General features: G+C 38.3%; 2 protein-coding genes across 2 annotated transcripts; one reads left to right on the forward strand and one right to left on the reverse strand.

Moving 5' to 3' along the window:
• Positions 1-125: 125 nt before the first annotated feature.
• LOC125237044 (porphobilinogen deaminase) lies at positions 126-17,656 on the forward strand. Its single transcript, XM_048143977.1, has 7 exons — positions 126-421; positions 831-903; positions 1,075-1,261; positions 1,708-1,790; positions 2,720-2,901; positions 6,725-6,884; positions 16,286-17,656. The coding sequence occupies exons 1-7, from the start codon at positions 371-373 to the stop codon at positions 16,780-16,782; spliced, it is 1,233 nt and encodes a 410-aa protein (XP_047999934.1). The 5' UTR covers positions 126-370; the 3' UTR covers positions 16,783-17,656.
• A 592-nt stretch (positions 17,657-18,248) lies between these two features.
• On the reverse strand, positions 18,249-24,304 carry LOC125237045 (mitochondrial import receptor subunit TOM20 homolog). The gene is made up of 4 exons (XM_048143978.1): positions 24,080-24,304; positions 22,183-22,286; positions 21,349-21,453; positions 18,249-19,940 (listed from the first exon to the last, which is right to left on the reverse strand). Exons 1-4 carry the CDS (start codon positions 24,204-24,206, stop codon positions 19,809-19,811), a joined length of 468 nt encoding a protein of 155 aa, XP_047999935.1. The 5' UTR covers positions 24,207-24,304; the 3' UTR covers positions 18,249-19,808.
• Between the last annotated feature and the right edge of the window lie 209 nt (positions 24,305-24,513).

The raw sequence follows: 24,513 nt of genomic DNA on the forward strand, positions 1-24,513 counted from the left end.
TGAAAAGTGGTAGGAACCTACCTAAAGATAACAAGTATAAATACTATCTATTTACCGGTAAAAAGAAACAAAGTGGACATCACTATAATTGTTGACAGTGACAGTTCTGACAAATCAGGATGACATGACAGTTGCACAATCACCTTGCGAAAGCGATGTTTTGATTGAACTTTGATTTTTAAATTATGTGCCTAATTAACTTGTCCACTACAGTGTTAGTGACAAGCCACTTAGTTACTCCGGCTCCCCAATTTGTTTATATAATAATTTGAATAATCGGGTGTAATTCATGACATAACCTAAAAGCTAGAACATCCTGTTATAATTTTATGTAAGTTAGAACAATAATCGGTGTCGGAAGTTATTGAAAATGGAAAACGAAGGGAAAACTGTTATACGTGTCGGTTCAAGGAAAAGCGAGGTAAGTTTAATTTAACTATGAATTGGTACAATTTATTGAAAGTATTGCTGACACAGTTTTTATGATAAGCATTTTCCGTATCTAGTAGGTAAGTAGATATTTAAATCTTCAGATAGATATTACTAAGATTATCCTTATTGCAAAGATGAAACATGGTCCATTCATAGACAAAGTTATTTATACTCGATAACAAGTGTTATGTTTATGTTATTAGACTTATATTAATGAAACTAACCATGAATCATTTAAAACCCTTAAGTGTTATGTTCTTTCTCATAGAACAAGCATGTATTTTAGACAAATATTTTTTTTATAGGTACTATGAGTAGATAGTCATTACATAAACGTAATATGTATGGAAATAACACAGAAATGTACTTGCATTAACACTTTCTTATTTTTCTTTTAGCTGGCACTTATACAGACAAATTTTGTAATAGACAGCTTGAAGAAATTGCATCCAGAAAAAGAGTTTACCATTGGTAAGTTTTCATTGGGCCATTCCACAAGTTTCCAGAATTTTTAAAATACACATTTACAAACCCGCCTAGGCACTCATGAACATTGCTTAGTTGTCCGGTTTCTGACATAGTGCACCATTTTTTGTCTGTCAGTGAATGTGTTAACACATATCTTGATCTTCTAATTTTCAGTAACCATGACAACCTTAGGAGATCGGATCCTAGACGTATCCCTACCAAAGATTGGGGAGAAGTCTCTCTTCACTAAAGACTTGGAAGATGCTCTGAGGAACAACTCAGTGGATTTTGTGGTTCATTCATTGAAGGACTTACCAACGTCTCTGCCGGAGGGGTTGGCTATTGGAGCAGTGTTTGAAAGGTAACCAACCCCTTTTTGCCAAGAGTGGCACTGAAACTTAGTAGTTCATGTGCTCTGCCTACCCCTTTATGGGATATAGGCGTGATTATATGTATGTATGTATGTTATCTATTTAAGTATGTATATTGTCGCTTAGCACCCATAGTACAAGTTTTGCTTAGTTTGGGGCTAAGTTGATCTGTGTAAGGTGTCCCCAATATTTATTTATTATTTGTTTATTTATTATTGAGTCTCTAGTTTATACTTGATAAGGATGTGCTTTGTGAAATGTAGTGATTTGTTCAAACATGTTAAATCTTCACCAACATTTTATACAATCTACATCTACAGATTGCCCCTATCTTCAGTAACTTCTTGCAAAAGCAGGATGAAAACATTGAAAACGTGAAATAACTCCTCGTGCGACCTAGTGATTAAACTAGACTATAGTGTTATTTTTGTTATAGGGAAGATCCTAGAGATGCATTAGTTCTCAGGGAAGACCTGAAGGAGCACACACTAGAGACTCTGCCAGAAGGTTCCGTCATTGGTGAGTTATGTTTATAAGTATTTGAGTAACTATGGTTCAGACCATCTGAAAAAAGTGAATTTTTTTTCAAGGTGTAAAATACAAAATACTCTATAATATGATTTAATAAACAACTCAATATAATGTCACAAAACTCACAATACTAAATATTTAATGTTATTTTTATAATAAATACATTATCTAAAGAAACATAAAAAAGAAAGAAAGGGAAGGAAGGAAGGAAGGAGGAAGAAAGGGAATGTACAAGTTTCTAATGGGGTGGCAACGCGCATGTGACACTGTTTGAGTTGCAGGCGTCCATAGGTTACGGTGACCGCTTTACATCAGGCAGGCCGTAAGCTTGTTTGCCACCGACGTAGTATAAAAAAAAAAACATCACAGGAACCCTGGCGGTTTTCAAACTATTGTCAAACCCAACTAAACTTGTGTTGTGCTTGTTGTCTTGGTTGTTTTGTTGTAAGATTTATTTTGTTGTGTGTGATTTATTGTAGTTTGTTGTATAGAAACGCCGGGTCGTATAATATGCGCCCAATACCTTGAAATAAACCCTAGTTAACCAAATGTATAGCGTTCTTAACATTCATAAGCGCATGCAAGCTTATGCCTTGAAAATTAAACTATGTTTATCTTGAACACTTGTATCAGTTGGCAAAGAGACACCGTTCGTCAAGAGAATAGTATACCAAATCAAAAACCTTGAAATAAGGTACAGCGGGGCAAATCTCGACTGGGGGGCAAATGTTAACTGGTCCATGTTTTACAATGTTTGCATTAAAATAGAGTGTCCACCGGTTACACAATTTACACATGGTAGGCGTGTTCAGTAGAACTCACTAAAATGGATTAGTTACAATTGCCCCCCAGTCGAGATTTGTCCCGCTGTACCTTATGATAGAACCCTAGTTAAATAAGTACTTATTTCCCTCAAGGCACATCGTCCCTCCGCCGCACAGCGCAGCTCCACGGCAAACATCCTCAACTGTCCGTCCGCGATGTCCGCGGCAACCTCAACACTCGACTACGGAAACTAGACGAGAGCGGAGAATACTCAGCGCTGTTGCTAGCCGCAGCTGGGTTACAGAGGATGGGGTGGAGCGACAGGATATCTAAGGTAACTATTATACTGTCATATTAAACTGTGTTTAGTAATAATACTTGACACACACAACTGTTCGTAATGTTCGCAACCTCAACACTCGACTACGGAAACTAGACGAGAGCGGAGAATACTCAGCGCTGTTGCTAGCCGCAGCTGGGTTACAGAGGATGGGGTGGAGCGACAGGATATCTAAGGTAACTATTATACTGTCATATTAAACTGTGTTTCGTAATTATACTTGACACACACAACTGTCCGTAATGTTCGTAACCTCAACACTCGACTACGGAAACTAGACGAGAGCGGAGAATACTCAGCGCTGTTGCTAGCCGCAGCTGGGTTACAGAGGATGGGCTGGAGCGACAGGATATCTAAGGTAACTATTATACTGTCATATTAAACTGTGTTTAGTAATAATACTTGACACACACAACTGTCCGTAATGTTCGTAACCTCAACACTCGACTACGGAAACTGGACGAGAGCGGAGAATACTCAGCGCTGTTGCTAGCCGCAGCTGGGTTACAGAGGATGGGCTGGAGCGACAGGATATCTAAGGTAACTATTATACTGTCATATTAAACTGTGTTTAGTAATTATACTTGACACACACAACTGTCCGTAATGTTCGTAACCTCAACACTCGACTACGGAAACTAGACGAGAGCGGAGAATACTCAGCGCTGTTGCTAGCCGCAGCTGGGTTACAGAGGATGGGGTGGAGCGACAGGATATCTAAGGTAACTATTATACTGTCATATTAAACTGTGTTTAGTAATAATACTTGACACACACAACTGTTCGTAATGTTCGCAACCTCAACACTCGACTACGGAAACTAGACGAGAGCGGGGAATACTCAGCGCTGTTGCTAGCCGCAGCTGGGTTACAGAGGATGGGCTGGAGCGACAGGATATCTAAGGTAACTATTATACTGTCATATTAAACTGTGTTTAGTAATTATACTTGACACACACAACTGTCCGTAATGTTCGTAACCTCAACACTCGACTACGGAAACTGGACGAGAGCGGAGAATACTTAGCGCTGTTGCTAGCTGCAGCTGGGTTACAGAGGATGGGGTGAAGCGACAGGATATCTAAGGTAACTATTATACTGTCATATTAAACTGTGTTTAGTAATAATACTTGACACACAACTGTCCGTAATGTTCGTAACCTCAACACTCGACTACGGAAACTGGACGAGAGCGGAGAATACTCAGCGCTGTTGCTAGCCGCAGCTGGGTTACAGAGAATGGGCTGGAGCGACAGGATATCTAAGGTAACTATTATACTGTCATATTAAACTGTGTTTAGTAATAATACTTGACACACACAACTGTCCGTAATGTTCGTAACCTCAACACTCGACTACGGAAACTAGACGAGAGCGGAGAATACTCAGCGCTGTTGCTAGCCGCAGCTGGGTTACAGAGGATGGGCTGGAGCGACAGGATATCTAAGGTAACTATTATACTGCCTGGGTTAAGAATTTCACCACCCTCTTTCTTCCCGTGGGTGTCATAGAAGTCGACTGTGGGATATCGGCACTACTTTGAAAAAAACTTGTATCTTCTTCTGTAAATGAAGAGAAAAATGTATTAAGACGATACGGTAGGGGTCAATTCTCAAATCTCCATACAAACGCTCTCGACTATTTCCTCCCTGGCTTTTGAAGATAGAGCAATGATTTTTTCAACACAGATTGTTATTATTTTTATCTGTGTCGGACCGTTTTGATTTTTTTGATATTCTGCTTTTTAAAGATTCTAGAGCCAATCAAAAAATTCCAAAAACGGTCTTTTTCATTGTGGCGCAAAAAAAGGTGTGTTACTCAAGATTGGTAACAATTAACCAAAAAAGCTAAACGGTCCGACATAGATTATTTCATTGTTATTCAGATTCTCAAATTTCGTTCCGATTGATTAAGTTTTGAAGGAGGAAAGAGTCGAGAGCGGAACCTCGATTTTAAAGATTTTTTTGAAATATCTTTTGACTGAGTTGTTCTTAATGGACAATTTTTGTTCGATAAATCTAGTTAATAACATTGATTTGTATATTTAACTAAAATTCCCAAGTTGAAAGGGGGGCTCCTTTCCATTTTAACTTTTTCGCTACCGTATCCTCTTAAGTATGTATGGAATGCATATAAGTAGACTTACTACGTTTTGTCTTTGAGGAGCAGTGTGAGATACGAGATTTTTTCAAAGGAGTGACGATATGCGTTGAATTGCGGCGTAGGCGAGAGGCTGGCAACCTGTCACTGCAATGCCACAATTTGGATTCCTTTCAACCCCTTTTTGCCAAGAGTGGCAATGAAACTTAGTAGTTCATGTGCTCTGCCTACCCCTTTATGGGATACAGGCGTGATTATATGTATGTATGTATTATTTGTTCCGTTGTAAGGCCGAGGTCTTTAATTGAGAGAGTAACGTCGTAGATGTCGCATCAAACCGATAGATGTCGCCATCGTTGTGTAAGTGTGTAAGCATACCTAGGGAAAGACAGACACACTTTATGGAGAAATGGCGTATGATGCTTTAATACGCTATTTATGAAACAGTCGCCAACTTAACAACAATATTCCTTCGCAAACGTGGAATTTACAAGTTATTTGTTCAACTGTCGTTTTCTAAAACAAGGAAAACGAAGAATATAAAATGAAAGAGTCGCGTCTAGTCAATGATTTAAAAACATGCATGAATGGGTAAGTTTATCACGAAAATGGTCCCGTCTCAGCATAATGCCGACCCGGAGGTCAGCGCTGATCTTCCGACGAGACCATTTGTGAGACACGATCGCAGCCGCACGGGAGGCGGCGTATCGGCAATATCGGCATATCGGGCGTGGAGGGCGGGGCGTGCGGCGTGCGGGTCAAACAATTGAAGCTCATACAAGTGTCCTGAGTCGACGCTGCATAAGGCGTCCACCTATATTATTAAATTCTCGTTCGATTATAACATATTTATTGGAAAAATAAGATGAAAACGGCGCGCATAGCACTGTCACCGTGATTTGACGGTTTCCTCTTATCGCTAGGCTGATGTGGTGATAAGGTGCCTTCGATAAAGAAATCGAAGAGGCATGGGAAAATGTGAGTAGGTCAGCGTGATAACAGTTGTTTAGTTTTCGATTATTACATAATTTTGATTTAAGGACTTACTGTTTAGTTTTCGACTATTACATAATTTTGATTAATTTTGATGCTTAATTTTGATTTAAGTGCGGAAAATAATAAATTCCAACTGTTAATAAATTAAAACTTGGTCGAAGGGAGTGTTTTAAATCAACACGAGCACGAGTAACGTAACTTAAAAGGGATGTGCTGTAAAACGTCGTAAAATACACGTGCGAGGAGTGAATTCGTAACTCCGATTTTCGCACTTGTATCATAATATACTATGTTCAATGTCAATAAAAGTAATACTTACATTATTTTATGCACGGTGACTATGAAATTAGGATATTTGTAGCGTCCTTAGGAAAAATATACCACATTGTCGCATATATAACTTATAGACTGATAAAGTCTAAGACAAAAACGTACCTCAGTACCATACAGAAAAAAATACGGTGGTCTAGATGGCATTACACCTTTGGGGTACTCTCAGCTAGATGGCGCTAATATTAATATTTGACATTTCAAAACATATCAAGCTAAGAATATGGGCCAAATTGCCAAAACTGAGGTTCAAAAGTTTTAAGCCTGTGTCAAGAGATGGCAGTCTATGCACTGTGATTACACATTTTACTTCGACAGTAACTCTCTATAATACTCGATCCTCTTTGGTTTAAGTAAGTTTCATTACTGATAAATTTATTGTTTTCTCCAGATCCTTCCATGCGCAGAATTGAAATACGCCGTGGGGCAGGGCGCGTTAGCTGTCGAGTGTCGCGCCGACAACGACGCCATATTGTCTTTACTGGCCCCCTTCAACCACGCCGAGACATATTGCAGAGTTCTGGCTGAGAGGAGCTTTCTGAAGACACTCGGTAAGTGCCAAGAATGGGACTTTTTTTTAAATGAAATAGGCAGCAAACGAGCAGACGAGCCGCCTGATGGTAAGCAGTCATCGCCGCCCATGGACATAAGCAACATCGGGGGAGCCACTTATGCGTTGCCGATCTTTGAGAACCCTAAATACCTACTTGAAGAACCCCATGTCATAGCGCAAGGGAAACACCTCAGAAGGTAGCTCATTCCATAACTTGCACGTTCTGGGCAAAAAATGCATGGGCATTCTATGGTAAAATTCACCACTTACGAGTTGTTAGTGTTATAATTGAGAATGGCAAAAAATAAGAAATCGATACAAATACGATATAGCTCTGGAGGGCCTGCGATCTTTGACTCTAACAACAAGATGACTAAGGCGTGACTTATGTCTTGCGACTTACGTTTTTCCTATACAAAATGTACTAAGGAGACGATTTTTTAGGGTTCCGTACCTCAAAGAGGAAAAACGGAACCCTTATAGGATCACTCGCGTGTCTGTCTGTCCTTCTGTCACAGCCGATTTCTCCGAAACTACTGGACCGATTTACTTGAAATTTGGCACACGTATGTAAACCTGTGGCCCAAAGACGGACATGTAATTTAATTAAATGAAATTTAATCACAGGGGTCACTTTTGGGGGGTAAAATTGAAAATTAAAAAATCAAAGTTATTAAAACTATATTGTGTTACATATCAAATGAAAGAGCATTTTATCAGCATCTGAAATATATTTTTTTTTTGTTTTGGTAATTTAGAAGTAATTTAAGAAAATAAGCAAAAAAATGACCATTCCCCCTCCCCCCCTTATCTCCGAAACTACTTAGCGTAAAATTTTCAAAAAAATACACGAGATAGCCATCTCCCTGTAGATTACAGGAAAACCTATTAGAAATCTACAGTCAAGCGTAAGTCGGACTTAAGAGAAAAAAACTCAGATTACGAATTTCACTCACTGCCGCTGCAAGTAGTTACTAAACGTCTTAAAATTGTGTAAGCGAGTTGGACGTGTGTGTGTGGATTGAGTGAGCACCTTCCGAAAATAAAAAAAAATATGCTGATCATTTAGTAAAAGTTCTAAAACAATTGTAAAACGAATCTCTGAATTTGTAAAAAGATAAATCAAAAGATACAGCCATTAACATGTGCTCACTCAGTTCTCACAAACTACCAACGAAAACAGTGAATATATTCATTTAACATATAATATTTATATACTAACATTTAGTAAAAAATAGGCCAACCTACCTCTATAAATATTAGATCACCTAGTGACGTATTAAATTTTTTACAAATAGTTTCTTATGCTCACTCAATCCACACACTTTTGAAAAGCCGAATTTTGATGAAAAACATAAGATTTAGACCGCTATTATATGTGTATAGTTTAGTAAAAGTGAAATGGGAATTTGTAAAATACAAAACGAACCACTAACGTGTCAGGTTTTTTTATAATAAATTTTTGTAAGTGCTCACTCAGTCCACACGTTTTGAGAAAGTTAAAAATGTAAATATCTTACGATTTGTAGCACCTAAGACACTCGAAAGTACTTCAACATTTAGTAAAAATTTTTACTAAATATCCACCATCTAATATTTTATATTCGTTGTCTGGTTTTAAAGATATTCAGACATAACTTTTCTCATACAAATGTATCAAGTAGGGTGACTACACTATGTCGGCTCCTGATTTTCCCCACCTTCCCATTGTCATATTGAGATTGGGGAGTTTCGTTCGTTCAATTTTGATAATATTAAACTAATACCATATTAATTATCCATCTGCAAACTGTTTTTAGGTTATGTTCTTGGCCTAGTGATGATGTGTATTGTGTAATTTTTATCGACGTCAGGATAATAACCATATCGACATGCATGCATTAAAAAGGACATGAATGATAATTGGTAAGAAACAAAGAATATAATACTTCACTAGTAAGAAACCAGAACCTGGTAATCTAATCGCGCTAACAGATGAGCGTACCGGATTTGTAAGCAGTAGCGGCTTGCTCTAAAGAGCGCTTGTGCGGTGCACTCCCAAAAATAATCACAATTAAACTATAGTAATACATCAATTATGGTACCTCAAATTAATGTATTATACTATATAAAAACTATCGCAAAAAAGTCCAATCAAACAATTACTTACTTATATTTCTTAAAAGTTCATTAAACAGTCTATATTATAATCCGCCAATTCCCTTCTTATACAATTTCATACGCACCGCGCTCAACGGAGCGCTTTGAATTGCGCTCCTATGGAGAAATATTCAGTACATTCTCTAATACGAAATTCAGTAAGAGCGAAAGAGAAGTTTAGTCATAGCTCCGCGCGTGAGACAGAAGATTATGTATGAAATATTAGGTAAATCTGGAGCGCCGCTCCTAGGGACGTTTGACCACAGAGCTATATCAAGATAGAAAGAAAAAGTATCCTATTTAGTACCGCGAACGGCAGTCTGCTCGACGATTGGATGTCAAAATTAGTTTTCCATTGCGGTTTTAACATGACGAGCTCGATTTGGCGTGCGTTCAAAACGAGCGACCTATAAACATGAAATAAATGCTAGAACAATGTGTATGTAAAGAAAATAAATTGATTTGTTCTTAGAGTACGAGCGATGTAAAAATAAGCCATGAATTCAAACTGTCGAGTCAATTCACATTCGTGATATCAAGTATTTATCTATTTATTCAACAGATTAAAAAGTATGCAACACAAATTAAATTACAAATACATCCATGCAAAAATCTTAAACTAACTTATATTATAAATATTCTAAACTACATTAATAATTAACTAGGATAATCCAATCATAATAAGAACACCAATCAATGCGAAATGTTACACGATGGATCTCCCTGTCAACCGCCAAGCTTTTTCCTTCTATCTCGATATAGGTCTGTGCGTTTGTCCTTGATTACCGTCTCGGTTGCACCGCGCAGGCGCGAAATTCGTCGCGGTCATCCGCGACCCCGTATTTCGCGCGCTATTTTGTTAATTGTTAGTAAACACTAGATAAACAAGTTTTAAGGCACGCGCGGGAATACAATTTTGCCTTATTTTGAAACCGCATAATTAAATTGTTTTTATTGCAAGTGTGTGAGAATGGATGGAGTGTGAAAAAACTTTTGCAACGCGATTAGAATTAAAAGCTAAAGGACCACCGCGGCCCGACCTTAAACTTACGCAAATATGTTTTTCAAAAACCAAAACTTTTACACGTGTTTTTAAAACGGAACGAACAGTATGAAAAAACACCGTGGTTAATGTGGATGTGAAAAAAGTGACAAACTGTTTTGCTTTCCATGTCTTTTATTTGGAGCGGGCGCGGACGGCGGAGGTAGTGAGTCTGCATGGACCGATACCGGCGTCAGTGACTTATCACATCTTTCGATGAAAATAAAAAAAAACATTCACAATCCCGCATTCATTTACTGAATGAACTGCAGTTTTCGTCTATTCATTTTTATGTTTTACTGTTATTAACCCTGAAGCTGGGCAGCTATATAAACTAAATAAAGAATATTTTTCATTGAAATTTTAACTTATAGTTCAGGCATTTGTTGGAAAATTAAAGGAAAGAAAATAAATGCATCTCTGAGCCAATTTAATATGATTTAAATTTAATCACATTGAATAAGTACAAACAGGAACACTAGACTTTATGCCGTTGTAATAGGAATTACAAATACACAGTAAATAGTGTTGCTTATGTTACTACATACATGTAGGACCTTGGGCCTTACGATGATTATTTGAGTGAACACCCACAAATTACAGCCGCGAGCCGCCTCTGTTTGTAAGTGGGAGCGAGAAATAGTTATTCTTTTCTCGCTCCCACTTACAAATCCGGTGAACTATTATCAAAATTGAACGAAACTCCCCAATCTCAATATGACAATGGGAAGGTGGGGAAAATCAGGAGCCGACATAGTGTGGTCACCCTACTTGATACATTTGTATGAGAAAAGTTATGTCTGAATATCTTTAAAACCAGACAACGAATATAAAATATTAGATGGTGGATATTTAGTAAAAATTTTTACTAAATGTTGAAGTACTTTCGAGTGTCTTAGGTGCTACAAATCGTAAGATATTTACATTTTTAACTGAGTGAGCACTTACAAAAATTTATTATAAAAAAACCTGACACGTTAGTGGTTCGTTTTGTATTTTACAAATTCCCATTTCACTTTTACTAAACTATACACATATAATAGCGGTCTAAATCTTATGTTTTTCATCAAAATTCGGCTTTTCAAAAGTGTGCGGATTGAGTGAGCATAAGAAACTATTTGTAAAAAATTTAATACGTCACTAGGTGATCTAATATTTATAGAGGTAGGTTGGCCTATTTTTTACTAAATGTTAGTATATAAATATTATATGTTAAATGAATATATTCACTGTTTTCGTTGGTAGTTTGTGAGAACTGAGTGAGCACATGTTAATGGCTGTATCTTTTGATTTATCTTTTTACAAATTCAGAGATTCGTTTTACAATTGTTTTAGAACTTTTACTAAATGATCAGCATATTTTTTTTTATTTTCGGAAGGTGCTCACTCAATCCACACACACACGAGTTGGACAGGTATAAAGAAATTCATTTCTGTCTTTTTCCTTTTAGAACTTGTTCAATTTTTTTTTCATTTGTACAAAATGACTTAAGTTCCTACTAAAAAAGAGGCGCTTAAGACTGTTTATAAATTGACTGAGCAAAATTTTATTCAAATCGGTCCAAAAAAAGGTGTCTGTTGACGAAAACACAGAATTTGTGCCACCGAAAGCCCAAATCTGAAGTCCATTTTGCCCTATCTCTTATCGTTTCCGAGATATATACGTAAAGTCTTGAAAGTGCGAAGCGTTAACTTTGCCATCATAGTCGTTCAGGCGCTCATGAGTTCTTTGTATGGAAAAGTCGAAAACCGACTCGCACTTGACCAATGTTCATAGAACGTTGTGGTTTTTTTTTTATTAGCAAAAATGACTTAAGCGCCTTCAGAAGTGCAGGTGCTTAAGACCGTTTGTAAGTTAAAGTTAGCTGTGATGGCTCAACGAAGAAAGAAGATTTCAATATCCTACTTATACATCTTATACTTTTAAACGAGCAATTCTTGTATATTTATTTATTTATTTATATATATATTTATTTACACTGACGATCTCGGAAACCGCTCTAACGATTTCGCAGAAATTTGTTATGTGGGGGTTTTTGGGGGTGAAAAATCGGTCTAACTTATCCTTAGGTCCCGGAAAACGCGAATTTTCGAGTTTTCATGCGTTTTTCTTCGCGCGCCATCTCGTGTGATATTTCATTAATTTAACTATACAGTTTTTTGATTACTCAAGCCAAGCGTTACGTTAGCTATTGCTATTGAAAGGAAAAAAACTTGTGTATAAAGCTTGAAACAAATTATGGAACGCGTCTGACGACCGCGACTGATAAGCCGATGGCTTGCGTGGGCGACGGTCGCGCGATGGTCGCGCGACGGCGATGCGACGCATACGAAATCAAACCTTATCGATATGGAAGTAGACGTTGCGATGAGACGTGAAGGCGACGGTCGCGCGACCGTCGCCCACGCAAGACACGGCGTAAGTGTTCACAGTCTTAAAACATTCAGCGCCTCAGATTGCGGTAGGACACCATCCGATTCATCCGAACGCTCAAGGCCACGTCCACGGTTTTCAGTGTCATATTCATTATCTAGATCGCGGCAGTGGACGGCGTTCGTCGCGTTTTTAGGTGATTATCTGATTATCGATGGACTATCGCATCGTTCTAAACTACCGCGCAGCAGCGCGAACTGAATTAAACTTATGTTGGTTGCAATAAGACGTAGATTTGTTTAAAAATATGCACACTTGCCACCTGCGGTAATAAAATTTTATGGCTTGCGCGATGATCACATTTATTAATGTCATAACCGCCAATTGCTTACATTTGAAATTGAACTTTAATTACTAAGAAATAACGTTGTTTTTGTAAAAAAATAAAAATAGTTTTTACTACATTGCGAAGTTTTCGTTTGTCAACTAGACGCACACATTTGCAACTAAGCGATCGGACACTTTTGCGTGTCGAATTTGTAGGTGACAGTGTATCTAGCCTCGTCTCGCCGAATGTACTTTCTAAAGTACATAATGGTTTCAATGGAATTTTAACTCTCATAAACAAATAAAATATAATTTCTTTTGTTTATAAAATTTTTCGAATAACTGAAATTGAATTCAATCTCAAGTACAATAAGAATCAAAATTCCCTAGCAAAAATTTTGTATGGTGGGCGCCACGAGGCTCGGGAAGTTTTTAAATTGATGTTATCGCATCGATCTACTGAGGGGGGCGGTGCCTACAGTAGTTGTAGTTGTATGCATACCTAGCTCACACACACAGACGCGTCCACTGGCGCCGCGCCGGTGTCTGCGTGCGCTCTCTGCAATGTCTCTGCAAATTCTATGCACAGCGCAGAATATGCAGAAACCACATGGTGGTCTGTGGCAGAAACTCAATAGACATTTTTAGGGTTTTACGTGAAGTAACATGGTAAATTAAAAATTATCATTAGATACTTATTTGCGGAGGTGTAAACAATTTCCTTCGTTTTGCCATATATCAATAATTACCTAAGTATCTATATTAAATTAATTAATCCGTATACATTATATTTTTACAATTAAGTGTATGAATTATACTTTTTATCGTACGGTCAGCTACATAAATATCTATACACCTGTATTCATTAAATTTTGAACCTTCTTCTTCAGTAATAAGTTTCGATATGTAAAGAAATTGAAGGACGATACACAGGCGGGCGGAGACACCGCGCGCCGCTGCGGGCGGGTGGTAGGGAGGAGGGGTGTCGATGGACGATGTCACGCGGGATGCGCCGCGCGAACTCATCATTCGCGCGAATCGCGCGGTCGGCTCCCTTCGCTGCCTGCACACGTTCGCTGCTCTCGTACGATTTGATATTATACAGGGTGCCCGGTAATTAATGGACAACCTTTTAACCACCAAGAGGGCACCTTATACTGGTCCAGAAAATCTATGGGATATGGGTTAAATTGTGGTGTAGGCGAGAGGCTGGCAACGCCCAGCTGTCACTGCAATGCCATAGTTTCGTTTTCTTTTAACCCCTTATTTGCCAAGAGTGGCACCTTATATTGGTCCAGAAAATCGACTTTAAGGTTTAGTAAAAGCCGCCTGGTTTTCGAGATTTTCACAATTTTTAAATTTTAATACCTACTACCCAAAATTTTAAAAAGTGTGAAAATCTCGAAAACCAGGCGACTTTTACTAAACTAAACGATTTTCTGTAAGGTGTCGATTTTCCATTAATACCGGGCAGGTGCACCCGATATATTTGTCAAGCAATTTCTGACGCGCGACTCATTCGCGCAGTTCACGTCTCTCGTTGGCAATCTGACATTATTCAGCTACCTTTTATCGCTTGGCTTTAGTTCGCATATACAAGAGTACCTATAGGTACTACAAGGTTCAAGGCAAAATACAACAATAGATAATGTATTTACTAAATAATATTTTTAAATTTAAAAGTGGAAAATGTCTGACTTGGGTGAGACTTGAACTCACGGCCTCTGAATCGATACTCCAGCGCAGACGTTTCTGCTAATCAGAAGTTAAAATTTAAATAATATTTATTTAGTAATTTCCCGCTAGAAACTTGCGTTATACTATTCTGTATACTTTTTCAGCTACCATAACCAAATTTGGATTAGATTAAAAAAACCTTTAAGTAAAACTTAGAACCTTTCAGATTGTTTTATTCACCCTTTCCGATGTTTACCATACTTACTTACCCCGTTATTCATAAACGTACACTAAAGTTATCAAGCCGATACATTTCGTTTGTCCCTTTCCGACGTATTGGTGTGATAGAAAGGGACAAACGAACTTTATCGACTGGATACTTTAGTGTATGAATAAGGGTGTTAAAATTTATAGCTACGAAATTTTACATAAAACACCTACTTTAAAATAAAATAAAATTTTTTGAATTTGGTTAACATTATAAAAGACCTCACGCAAGCTGTGCTAATTAGTTCGCGAATTCGTCGAGAGGTGGCGCTAAACACAATTATGCTCATTAGAGAACCTATACTTCTAGCCTAGCCCAGTCTTTAGAATTATGTGAGTAACGTAAAAGTTTTGTAGGTACGGAACCCTCGGTGGGCGAGTCCGACTCGCACTTGGCCGGTTTTTTTAAATTACACTCGAGCGACGCGGCCAAGCGTCCGTTCCACGTCTTACGTTGCTTGTGTGTGTACTAGCAAAGAGGTAGAGGCTTGTGTCGTTCACGAACTATGAACTGTTAGGAATAAAATCCCATCAATGACCGAAATGAACTGAATCTTTCCGTGCTCTGTGAATCGGTCTTTGCTCATTTAGTTCAGTATAGGATCGGCGAGCGCGAGCGGTTTGGATCGAGAATGAGTGTGTGACTGCGCCGACCGAGAGCGAGAGCTACTTAGCAGAGCAACACAAAAACGTCAAGTTTTCATATTAAACTTCGGTTACTTACAACCTTTCGGTCCGGAATGTTACTATCTGTGGACTATTCGTATAATTTCGACACTATTCGGTCCCATTCGTTCTGATCTTTCCGACCGCAGTGGTCGCTGGTCTGGCTGAACTAAATGAGCAAAAGACCTAAAAGAGCGAACTAGTTCGTGGGAGCGATTGAACGAGATCGGAGCGCTCCGATCAACGAACGAAATGGCACAAGCCTACAAAGAGGATCGAGTGTTATAGAGAGTTACTGTCAAAGTAAAATGTGTAATCACAGTGCATGGACTGCCATCTCTCGACACAAGCTTAAAACTTTTGAACCTCAGTTTTGACAATTTGGCCCATATTCTTAGCTTGATAATTATGTGTTAAAATGTCAAATATTAATATTAGCGCCATCTAGCCGAGCGTTCCCCAAAGGTGCCATCTAGGCCACCGTACCTTTTTCGGTATGGTTTTCAGGTGGTTTTCGGAATTACCCTAATGCACCTTATTAGGGTAATTCCGAAAGTCGTCTAATTACGAAAGTCGCATAAAAATCACCATTATTTCCATCATATCAAGATTCCCCTTCCAGAATTATCCCAGCATTTCTGTCATTCGGAATCACCCTAATGCACCTTACGTTTTTTTCTTAGACTTTATCTGTCTATAGGGAGTTACATATGTTTTTGGTACTAGTAAGCGTCTAAATCGAAAACTCCAACTTGGCATTGTCACTTCTCGTTAAAGAGGGTGCCGCGCCGTATAATTCACGCCTACCTTGCGTGTTGTAGTTGCTGCCATCTTTTGGCCTAAATCAGAAACTTAAGCGTGATATTTACATATTTTCTCGTTAATAACTATAGTTCCTCGTTTCCAGGTGGAGGCTGCAGCGCTCCCGTCGGCGTATCCACAAGGCTGAAGCCGTTCGACGCACAATTCAAACTGTCCATCACCGGGGCAGTGTGGAGTCTCGACGGTGCCACCACCATAGAACACTCCCTCGACCAAACCTTCCCACAGATAAGAAAAACGGTCAAGCACAAACTCAGCCCGGACGAAGAAAAAACCGGTAAAAAAATAAAAACCGACGACAACACTAATCCTAACCACCCTGAAGAAGTAAACAGAAGAATAACGGAAAGGGCGAGAAATTTGAATTGCGAAGACACTAGGAGTTTAGAAGAGATACTGGCCTTGAAAACGCCGAAGATTTTCTGCGGGTTAATAGAAAACTCGAACATGCCTTTACAGGTTATAGAAAAATGTGATGAATTAGGTAAGAATTTGGCGGAATCTCTTATTACTAAAGGCGCTTTAGAGGTTATGAAGGTGACGCAGGACCTTATTAGGAGTTCTACTGTTGTGAAATCTTGATTTTTGGTGATTATTTTTAATAATCAATGTTGTATAGGATATTTGCAGCTTGGCAAAAAAAATAGTAGGAAATAATAGGGGCGCCACTGTCTATGGAAACTTTGCATATGGTAACTATTCTGATACTTGTATAAGAACAGAAAGTTGCTACGATAAAAAAAAATCCGTTTCCACTTTTTTTTGCCAAGCCGTGGGTACATTAGATTGGATACTACTGCATAGGCAAAGCCATTCAATAAAACGATTATGGGTTAACTGGTAGAGAATACCTTAAACTTAATGGCATTAAGTTCGTATTTTGTGCAATAAAGGTTAAAAAGTGATATTCACACTGTGTCGGTAGTCATATTGAACCTTGTGCAAATGTACTAAGGTGGCTATTGCACTGCTAAAGTTATGACAGAGTACATAGACAATCTTCGTATGTTGACATCGAAAAATGTATGTTCTGCAATTATGTTTTTGTAAATATCTATATTATGCAATAAAATAATTATGTTCTTAGAAATTTTAAGTGTCTATCCATAGGTAAGTATTGTTAAAAAAAATTTCCAATTTTGCACGATTTTTACTACAGAAGATACTTGTCGAATGTAAAGAAGAAAACGTCGTGATTTATTTAGAAATATATTAAATTAGTTAGCTTGTACCAATCATGTTGGGTGTTTGACATATTTTGGTTGTGACAATTTTTCATAAACAAACCAATGGGAAAAAATGTACATTCTAATATATACTGCTGTACTTGTTATTATGAACAAATAAGTTTATATTGCATAGTTTAATTTTAGTGTACATAACTATGTGTACTTATGATGACATATTTTGTTGAATTTTAATTTTACTCGTTGAATATATTGGTGACTGATATCGGTTTCATACTTTTATTTACACCCTATTCTTAATAGGACATAAGGAGTGTATTTCCCATACTATGTTGAATTTTAGTATATCTTTGATTGACTTGGTTTGTAAAATTGACTAAACTATTATTCGAAATCGTTACAGTAAATAAGTATTATGTACATGTGAGCGACGTTCCACAGAAGCTACTGATCAACTACGCTTGATGTACATCGCATTTAGCGTCATTTTTTTTATAGGACATTCTTACACAGATTGACTGAGTCCCAGGGTAAGCTCAAGGTGGCTTGTGTTGCAGGTACTCAGACAAGGATATATATAATATAATGCTATACTTACTTTGGTATTTTGTAATAAATTTTATGTTTATCCTATAATATAATTAATACAAAAATACTTATATACATAGAAAACATCCATGACTCAGGAACAAATATCTGTGCTTACCACACAAATACCCTTATCGGAATTCGAACCCAAGACCGCGGCATTCATAATCATATCATAACAGAGTAAGCGCGAACCGCCATAAGGTACCTATCTGCGTGGAATGTCTCATGTATTTTTGAAAAAGGAGAACTACCTAAAATAAAACCGCAATATTTTTACAATACTTTTATTTCACAATAAAATCTCAATCAAAACTCACAAGCATCCTTACCCGCTGCGAACAAAACCTAAACAATAACAACTTGTCTTGTCACGACGACAATGGCGGATACTGTCGACTCACAGCCAATACCGTACAGATTTTAAACAAACATGCCACTAAAAACTTTTGAGCAGGTGAAAAACAATGGGAAATATAACACAGTATAGATGTAGTGCGAAAAGCTTTTCTTTCGTATTTTTACGGAAATGTACGAACGTGTCATTTCAGTCTCAGTATGTAGCATAGCAACACTGTATGAACTAGCATGACAAATACTGATGTGTCCGTAAAAAATACGAAAGAAAAGCTTTTGGCACTACATCTGTAATACAATGCAACGCTGAGGTTAAGTGTTCTTAGTCCATGTCGACCGCGACTACAGATGTAGTGCGTTTGCCTTCGTATTTTCTCGGTAACGTTCGTGTTTGTTATGCTACTTCAGTACGTTTTGTACTGAGACTGACTAAGAACCCTTTAGTGGTAGGATAATTGAATTAAAATCAAAAGCGTTTTCGTGAAAATACGATGTTAAATGCATGCACCATATATGTATTATGTGGGTAATGTAGCAGTAAGTACTGAATAATTTTTAATTCCAACTGTTAGTGACATGATATTAGAAAATAAAGCATGATTCCTATAAATTATAAAGAAAACAAAAGACAAGTATTGTATCAATAATCACTAAAATTAAGACTACATTCTATTGTTCAACTTATTCTTTTAACATTCACTATAAAAGAAATGTTACATAAAGTAAATGTATTTGAAAATACTCTACCTTCTTTGATAGTTCCAATTGTACATTAAAATGGACAGCCCAGTATGTAATGGAACAAATAATACAACTGGGCGGTCGCGTCTCGAAGACAAGGCTCTATGTTGTATGGGGTTCAATATGCATAGAACTCTGTTCGTTCGATTTAAAAGGGAAGGGGATTGAGAAAGTTCAGTCATTTGATGTTTTCGAGTCTTTATTTGCACTTGCGGAAGAAATAATATGTCGTGTGTAGGCGACACTGTCACATATAGAAGACATTTTAATTTTAAACTGAAAAAGATCGTTATTTCGAGCAAGCGTTCATTAATTTACAATGCAATTCTTGTATTATTTTATCATCATCATTCATCATCATCATCACCATCATCATCATCATCATCATCATCATCAAAGTCATAATCAGCTGTCACTTGATTCTTCTTTTTTCTACTTTTAGTCAATGACAATAGAATATAACTTTCAGATATTAATTTCATCAACCTATGAATTAAATGATCAAAAACTTTTATTTGTGTCATGTGTGTCATATCAACTTGTATATTTTATTTTGACATGCACACACTTCTGTCCGACCAGCGGCAAGAAAAAAAGTTACAAGATTAATTTAACCATTTAACTGCCACAATTCAAGGTTAATTTGATACCACCGTTGTCTGCTATAGCAGACAGTGGCGTTTAAAGGGTTAAAACTGTTTGAAACGTCCGCAAGTACAAATGAAAGTCTAGGCCTTATTCGACGTCCTCCTCCTGCAGTACGTTGCCTCCGCTCGCCTTCATGGAGGCCCGGAGTCGCTCGGACACCTCGGGCAGCTTCTTCAGGAGCAGGTGGAAGATCGGGGCTGGCATGGTTTGTTGGAGTACCTGAAATTGTAATATTACGAGATTATTTCACGTTGCTGTAAGAAAAGTTGCTGATGGGAGGCTAACACGTACATACATACATACATACAATCACGCCTGTATCCCATAAAGGGGTAGGCAGAACACATGAAACTACTAAAGCTTCAGTGCCACTCTTGGCAAATAAGGGGTTGAAAGAAAACGAAACTGTGACATTGCAGTGACAGGTTGCCAGCCTCTCGCCTATGCCACAATTTAACACTTTCGAAACCGGGCTCTACGCGGCGCTACGACATTTTCGCTACATACGGGGAAACCCATGTAATCGGCTACGCTTCTACGAGCGGTGTGCCCGACAGTCGGGTTCTTGGTAGCGAAAGTGTTAACCCATATCCTATAGTCGCCTTCTACGACACCCACGGGAAGAAAGGGGGTGGTGAAATTCTTAACCCGTCACCACACAGGCACACACGCAGGCAGCACACAGGCAGGCTAACACGTGATGTTATTATATCTTGACACTATTTGTAACTTTTTTTAGAGCTTCAGAGTGTTCATGGGTCTGGTGGCTGGTGGCCTGGTGGCGGGTCGACCCAGGTATCGCTGGGAGGAGGCATCGCCGTGGCGGCGGATCTGCGTCAGCTTCGAGTCAGTGACTGGCAAGAGGCTGCGCAGGATCGGGACAGGTGGCGATCTCTCATTTCGGAGGCCAGGATCGTTGAGCCAAAATAGTTTATAGTTAGTTATTTGAAACTTTTGGCAGCTAGGTTGCCGTATAGTTTTTTTTTTTTATTATTATAAATGGGCTTACTCTATACTTTTATATTTTTATAAACTGACGGGTTTTTCCCATTATTATTTAGTATTAAAGCTCAGCCACACATGCGCGTTTTGATAGCGTAGACGGAGCGGTAGCGGAGCGCAACGATAGCGGTGCGCCGGACAAACGCTGGCGTTGCGCCCAGCGGACGCCGGCGGGAACTAACGAGCGCGGATTGCGAGCGGAATGCGCGCGGATTGCGAGCGCTGGCGTTCCGCCGGCGCACTGCTATCATTGCGCTCCGTTAACGCTACGCTATCAAAACGCTTTATGTGTGGCGGAGGCTTTAACCTCTTTGAATGCATCACCGACCCGTGCTCATATCACCGCCAGTTATACGAAGATTCTTAATTATCAGACTTTGGCGAAATGAGCGATATTGTTGGATATTGTTTGTCCTTGTAATCGGACTATAGCGGTTAAAAGCTTCAAATTTACCACTATAGTCTATGGGTACAATGCCATCCTCGAAACGTCAGAGGTAAATTACAAATTTAATGTCACTGGTAAGTATACACTACACTTGCAGTGTTTGGTAATTCTAAGAGAATTTTCGAAGGGTACCAAGGCAGGTAGATGGACTAGGTAAAAAAGCAATAGTTAGCTTACACTGAGCAGCTGCTGTGTCTGCCCGCACACCGCCACAGCCTGGCCGAGGTGCTCAACTCCCGCCTCGAGGTCTCCGGCCGCTAGCAGCTCCTCTCCCAACTGGATCTGCGGATGTTACAGAACACACATAAATACTGAATCTGAGTATTCTACCATTCATTTATCAGCATCTTCAGACAAGCAGGGCAAGTTGATATCAGTGAGGACCAGAAACGGGCATTTTAATAGCATGGTCCACACAGACCGAGCGGCGAGCAGCCTCATGATGCAATTTCTCGCAAAACGTTTGTACTGATGCGCGCACGTTTTCTTGGTCTGAGCCAATTTGCTCACTCGGAAAGATTGCAGCCGTTCATTAAATTAATTAATTTTAATATATGTGAGTGTGTTTAGTAAAACGTCCCACTTTGTCGGTTACCATGGCGAGATTTGCTAGTATCTTTATATGAATAAACTGACAAAGTGGCTTTATAGCAATCGACGAAGTGGGACGTTTTCCCGTGCACACTTACATATTATAACAATAAACACTGTTTTAAAGTTTCACGATTTTTACACTGTATTTTTTAAAATGCAACTAGGACTCAAACGAGGAGTGTCTTTTCAAAAGGACTTATTTATAAAGGTCAACAGAGGTTATTTTTATCTGTCTTCCTAGAGAAATAAACCTTGTTGACTTATATAAATAAGTCCTTTTGAAAAGACACTCCTCAAACATTGTCATGATATGTTGCCGGAATATGGCTAAGTCAATTCCCATTTGCAATTTATGTAAAACTATTGTTGTATGGAAAAGTGATTGACCTGTATCCTTATCCAAGTCTAGATTGTTACCTGTTGCAAGAAGAATCGCTGCATAGCCTCATGGTCGCTCATGTCTGGCAGCGGTCCGCCCATGGCATGTGAGTGTGATGCATTCTTGCGGGCATTCTGTCTGCCTGTAATTCAAAATATTCAATATTTAACTATTGAACCAATACAGGAAGGTCAGAGTCCTTCAGTATTTATTGACTAACTTGTCAGACAGCATTAAAGAATGTTGATATCGGGATAAAGTAGTGCACATCAGGCAGGCAGTCATGGTCGCACGATAAATGATATAACATCAGGCAGTCCCTTTTGCACTATTTGTAAGTGCGATAGGGACGGCCTGATGTTTTATCGTTCATCGCGCGACCATGCTATTGGTACTGGTGACGACTTTAGTAGTGTTCTAAAATTTATTTTATAGTTAGGGAAGATTTAACATAAGGCCAAGGCCTGAAAAATATCTTTGGAATCTTCATGGCCAAACTTGCCACTTAATGGAAAAATACTACCTATGTGTGGATGGTCCCTAAGGCTATGAATCCTTCAAGATTAAGAGGAGTAATGATTTCTCCATTAGTTTACTAGAACTTAGTGGTGTTCTAACACAGAAACAGTCTATCTAGTATATACTTGTCAAAACAAATCAAAGAAGCATGAAAATAAGGGCCTCTTTTTATGATTTAATAAGCAAACATAATTAATGGGTGTTATTACAGAAAAGTAGACTATAACTTTTACAAGCTTCATGGTTGAGTTGTGTTGACAATTGTTGAGTCAGAGTAAGTATGACTTTTCTTTAAAATAATTAGCTGAAACATGTTTCTTTTCATGTCTTTGAAATAACCCTGTATTTTATAAAATAATGGAGCTTAAATAAGGGACCCAAAATCATGGTAGCTGTTCTGTAGTGCTTGAAATGCAAGGTTATTGAAAATTTATAGGTATAATTATGTATAAATTTGTCTAATGGCCGCTGTACACACATGGCCAACAGTTCCACCAACCCCCTTGGCCATGTGTGTAGAGGGCTACTTGGCCGTAAGTTGGCAGTTGGCGCTTGCGCTTGCCGGCCAACCGATTCGTGTCGGTTTTTTGTCCACACATCAAAGGATCTTGGCGCCAATGGCCAACTGCGTTTACACGTTGGCGCTTCATTCAGTTGGTCGTCAGCCGTCAGAGAGGACAGTAGTGATATATTTACGAAAATAATAAGTTTATCTATGCCAATAATAGTGTAGATTTTAGGAAATAAAATAACCTTGCAAATGTTTAATGTATTTCCTAAAAAAGATAAATGTTCTTATCAGAATATTCAAAAAATTGTTAATATTGCAAATAATTTAATTTTACTACGGGGTTATTATTTTTTAATATTTTTTTTCTGACAACGTCTATGACCAAGAATTTCCTAGATTTTTTCATTACACGTCCATCTTTCATGAAGAGCCAATGCCAAGTGATTGGTTCGCCAATGTGTAAACAGCGGCTCTTATCTTGGCCAAGGGGTTTCACAAAGGGCTGGTGGAACCGTTGGCCATGTGTGTACAGGGGCCATAAAAAGAAATGAGACGTTAGTCTTGCTGTGTGCATTTAAAGAGGCGGCTTGTAATGAACTTCGATCAAAGAACCAATGTCATTGCTGCATGTTACACAATATTTTGGCCCAATTACTCGCACATGCGCTCCCTCGGCACATCTGTACATACATTTATGCACTTATCGAAGCGAAAATAAATACAAGTGCGCAACGATCACTGGGTTTGTAGGTTATTCAGAAATAAATCAATCATTGACAGTGGAAAATGAATGATGTGCACATGCAATGTGTCATTAACATAAAATATCGTCATACACGCACGATGTTGGACTCAAATAGAGCATGATAATGTTTTCTAAACACAAAAAACTACAATGCACTCACGTTCTCTAAGCTTTTTTTTGAAAAGAGGGTCCTTGCGACGTTGTTGGTCGAAATACACACAATACCCTAGGAACAGAGTCCCGGCAATGCCCACTGCAATTCCAAGTGTAGTGCGAGTCAACTCCATTGTAATATTTTATTTCGTAACGATTTATTCACAGAAATATCGGCTCGCTTTTGTTACAAAATTTTGTGGTCCGCCATTTATTAGCAAAAAAGACTCATGTTGGCAGCATTGATCATCAAATGCGTTCACGCAACGTTCACGAGATTTAAATACTAAATAAATTAAAATATCCTCAATTTCTAATAAATCATAAAATTCACTGAATGTATAATTTACTTAAAATTTAATAATAATTTTGTTATGTAGTTATCTATTTCTAATTTTGAAAACTTTCTAAGGCCGCATTTTTTGAACGCAGTATTTATTT

This window comes from Leguminivora glycinivorella, chromosome 20 (genome assembly GCF_023078275.1).
Source record: "Leguminivora glycinivorella isolate SPB_JAAS2020 chromosome 20, LegGlyc_1.1, whole genome shotgun sequence".
NCBI classification, from domain to species: Eukaryota; Metazoa; Arthropoda; class Insecta; order Lepidoptera; family Tortricidae; genus Leguminivora; species Leguminivora glycinivorella.